Source organism: Rutidosis leptorrhynchoides, chromosome 8 (genome assembly GCF_046630445.1).
Source record: "Rutidosis leptorrhynchoides isolate AG116_Rl617_1_P2 chromosome 8, CSIRO_AGI_Rlap_v1, whole genome shotgun sequence".
NCBI classification, from domain to species: domain Eukaryota; kingdom Viridiplantae; phylum Streptophyta; class Magnoliopsida; order Asterales; family Asteraceae; genus Rutidosis; species Rutidosis leptorrhynchoides.
In genome coordinates, this window is record NC_092340.1 from 59,179,639 (window position 1) to 59,184,176 (window position 4,538).

Below are 4,538 nucleotides of genomic sequence, written 5' to 3' on the forward strand. Positions count from 1 at the left end.
TAATGAAAAGACCTCACATTTGGATATTTTTGTTTTTTTTTTTTTTTGATCCTTTAAAATTTGGGTATTTGATTTTTTTAATATTAGAGTACTTGTACTATGTGTTGCACTAGTAGTACATTTTGTGTCTGTAGAAGATAAAACAAAACTGGGAAGAGAACAACGAAATGACTAAACTACCCTCATTTGCGTGTCATGTGACATAAGTTAACGATCAAAATTGACAGAAACTAGACGGGAGGATGAGGGATGTATAATTGTGATACATTAGGGACGGGCGATACAAAAAAAAAAAATAAATAAAAAGGACAAGGAGTCAAGTTTAATACAGTATAAAATTAATGAAATTTTATCTTTAAAAAAAAAAAAAAAAAAAAAAAAAAAAGAAGGTATTTAGTTGTACCAAATCAGACCCAAATCTATTGTCCGACATTATCGGCAAATCCACATCATTCTCTCCATTTCCCAATAATTCCCAATTTCGATCCAAATCAATCAACCGCCGATCGGATCTCACCGTCGTGATACAATACAATTCAATTATAATGGCGGCATCACGGCGTCTGCGTGACCTACAATCGCAACCAGGTAACAGAATCTGCGTCGATTGTTCACAAAAAAACCCTCAGTGGGCATCCGTATCGTACGGAATCTTCATGTGTCTAGAATGTTCTGGAAAACACCGTGGTCTCGGTGTTCATATTTCGTTCGTCCGATCCGTTACCATGGATTCATGGTCCGAAATCCAGCTCCGAAAAATGGAGTCCGGAGGTAATGAGAATTTAAATAAGTTTTTATCTCAGTACGGTATATCAAAAGAATTAGATATAATTGCTAAATATAATTCCAATGCTGCGTCTGTGTATCGTGATCGAATCCAAGCCCTAGCTGACGGTAAACCGTGGCGCGATCCACCGGTTGTTAAGGAAACTCCGATTCGAAACGGTGGAAGTAGTAATAGTAATAAGAAACCGCCGATTTCGGGCGGGTTGGGCGGGTCGGGCGGGTCGGGTAGGGTTGGTAATAGTAAGGGAAATGGAGGGTGGGATGATGATTGGGGGAATAGTGGTTTTGATGATGATAGTAGTAGTAATAGATCGAATGTTAGACGGAATAATTCGGTTGGGGATTTTAGGAGTGGTAGTGGGGGAGGTCGTGGTGCACCGAGTAGGTCTAGATCGACACAGAGTTTGTATTCTCAGTCGCAGTTGGCTGCGTCGGCAGCCGGAAAGGAGGATTTTTTTGCCAGGAAGATGGCGGAGAATGAGTCGAAACCGCAAGGATTGCCGCCTTCGCAGGGTGGGAAATATGTTGGATTTGGGTCGTCGCCTAGTACCATGCCGCGAAATGATTCGCAAGGAGATGTTTTTGCCTCTGTTACTCAGGTGCGTTGGTTATTTTGATCATATTGTATTTCATTATTTATTTTTAGGTTTTATCTGTTTTGTGCAACTATTATTGACGAATCGTGCAGATTACGGTTTTATCATAACTAGTTACTACTGCTGTTTAGTGATATTAAGATTAAAATTATAGTTATAATAAGTTGGGAGAGATTACAACAACAACAACAACAAAACCCAATACCACATAAGTGGTGTATGGGGGAGGTGAGAAGTAAAAGTTTGACTTTAGTATTTGATAGATTTATAGATATTGTATATAGGGAAAACTGCATAGTGGTATCACGCATAAAATGTGCATTCCTCATCTTCGGACTTCGGGTAACATTCATCTTATTGACCTATATATGTGCAGTATACTCTAGATTAACGAATTTAAAGAAAGTTAAAAAGACACATATGTAACAAAATGACCGGCCCGGTCACCTATTCCCCTTTTTTGAAAGACATACAGATATTGTATTTTACAAATTGTAGAAATAAAAAGAATGTTATGTTAATTGAGGAAACACACATTTCTGTAGTAGTTAATTCAACATATTGATAATTCAAAAGAGTTGGATATTAAGTTGATTTTGGGAATCAATTGATTATGCATAGCTTGATTCACCATATGTAGTAGGTTTTGATCGTAAATCATGCTTTCACTTATACATGAAGTTGTAATTGTTAGTGTCAATATCATTTTATATGATAAAATTGTGGAACACCTTCAAAACAAATGCAAACCTTGCTCATTGGCTAATCATGATAAAAACATTTAGGAAAATCTATTCTATCTATTAAATTGGTGTTTTGGGTGAGGTCATCACTTGCTTCTATGAGTTGTAACTTTAGCTTCTAGGAGTTGCAAGTGTAAAAGCAATGATGTCACATGTATTAAATTATTTTAATTTAAATTAATTAAATGGAAGCATGTTTTATGTGGAAAATACCTTTTTACACATATCAATACATACACTCCTTTTTTTCAAACAACGTAAATTCAATTAAAAACAAGTACTTCACCCAATAGTGAATTAACTTAATACAATTGAGATGAACTTACATGCTGAAGGCCATATCCACCCAATTAAGTATGTGCCAAACAAAAAACACAGTATATGTAAATTAACATTAAGATACTTAGACCTAACTTAATCGCTTTTTTAAATTAACATTATCTAGCTTCTATCTCACACATTTCTTATGGTATCTCGAAATTTAAATTTAATGAATCAATATTACTTTCTTTTTTTTTTTTTTTTTTGTTTTTTTTTTTGAAAGGCAAACTCACACACCCACCTAAATCTAACTCGAATATATACACCACGAATTGTCCTAAATAGGACTCGAACCCTCAACCTCAAGGTTGTAAGGGTGACCTCGATACCGCTAAGCCATTGGCTCTTTGGTAATGAATCAATATTACTAATGCCCTCAAATACATTTCAAGAACAAATACATTTTTTATTCCTTTTTGTCTTTCATTGTATTCGTATAAAATTTTTGTTTTGTTAGTCTGTTACTGCTCAATATTAGTGTTGTATTAACTATTGTAGTGCTGTAAAGTTTTAGGATACGAGTAATCTTAAACGTTCAAGAATTGGGATTGTTTTCGTGCAATAAAATTACTAAAACCATATATCAACGGGTTAATGACACTAATATTATGATGTAGATGTCTTCATCTAACCCGTGAATTCACGGGTCAATGAACTAGTATATATTATGGAGCACCTTTTACTGCCAAAAATGTTGATTTAGTATTCCAATGGTGTAAAATTACGCGTATACAAGACAAGGCATTTTTTATTGAAACTGCAGTATGGGCAATTTAACTGGAGACTTTGTGAAATTACTTGAAAACTTATTTAATTTTGCTTTATTTTAATTTTATAAAACATGTTCATTCAGGGACTTGGTAAGTTATCTTTCGTTGCTGCATCTGCTGCACAGTCGGCTGCTAGCATGGTTCAAGCTGGTACAAATGAACTCACCACAAAGGTTTGTCTTCTAATTTATTCCATCTTTTACACACACACACACACACACACACACACAAACAACAATGTTGTCATATTAGAGCATTAGACATTATTATCCATGACATCCTTTTCATGTACAGGTGAGAGACGGGGGTTATGATCACAAAGTGAATGAAACCGTCAATGTTGTGACTACAAAAACAACTGAAATTGGACAAATGACATGGGGAATTATGAGGTGTCATGCAAATGGCTTCACAAAAGGTCGATGAGTACACCAAAGAAAGTCCCACCTTTAAGAATGACAACTGGTCAAGAAACGAAACACAATCAAACGGTTGGAATTCAAGTAATAGTGGAAATGGCTTTTTGGTCAGCTCATCAAGCAAAAAAGTCAACTCTGCTGGTTCTGGTGCGTGGGACGATTGGGATCACGATGGGCGTAGAAATCACGTGTCTGATGCAGGAAACGCATCTCATAATGGTGATAGCTGGGCGGGTTGGGATGACGATAAAGATGATGAAGATGATGGTTTTTTTCAGGCTCCATCTAATGGTAAAACCGCCACTCATACCAACAAGTCCGATGGAAACTGGCCTGGTGCAGGGTTTCGTTAAGATTAGCCGTATACGATTAGCCAAATTCAAAAAGTGAAATTGATGGGAAACAAGTGACAAAATATAGAACATATACCATTTCTTTCAGTTTGTGTGCCATCAATATATTACAACACTTATTCTCCTGTCATGTAAATTGTGAGTCCTTACTATCAAGGTTGCAAAATTCGCTATTCGGGGATTAATCGGTCAGGATTTTGGAAGGATTAATCGGAAATTCGGGGATTAATCGGATTGTACTATTTACATTAAAATATTAAATTTCAAAAATTATATGTGAATATATAGAATAAAACCATAAATATAAACATAAAGTTTAACATAATTATCTAAAAGTGTTCATTTTGTTCAAAATCTTTAAAATTCTAGTTCAACTTCATGTTAAAATGTTGACCTATTTTGACTTTGATCGACTTTGATTACCAAATTTGATTTTGACCTATTAATCGACGTTGACCAGTTAATTAAACGGATTTTCAAAAATCGGAACGGACTGCCCTTAAAAATGATTAATCGGGGATTAAACGGGTTTTTTTTGCAACATTGCTTA

At 35.2% G+C, this 4,538-nt stretch overlaps 1 protein-coding gene across 1 annotated transcript; it reads left to right on the plus strand.

The window, feature by feature from the left end:
* The first annotated feature begins 433 nt into the window (after window positions 1–433).
* LOC139861716 (probable ADP-ribosylation factor GTPase-activating protein AGD6) lies at window positions 434–4,301 on the plus strand. Its single transcript, XM_071850215.1, is given in 4 exon segments — window positions 434–1,385; window positions 3,300–3,389; window positions 3,511–3,605; window positions 3,607–4,301. Coding segments are annotated over 4 exon segments (1,407 nt in total). The 5' UTR covers window positions 434–545; the 3' UTR covers window positions 3,989–4,301.
* Window positions 4,302–4,538: the final 237 nt, after the last annotated feature.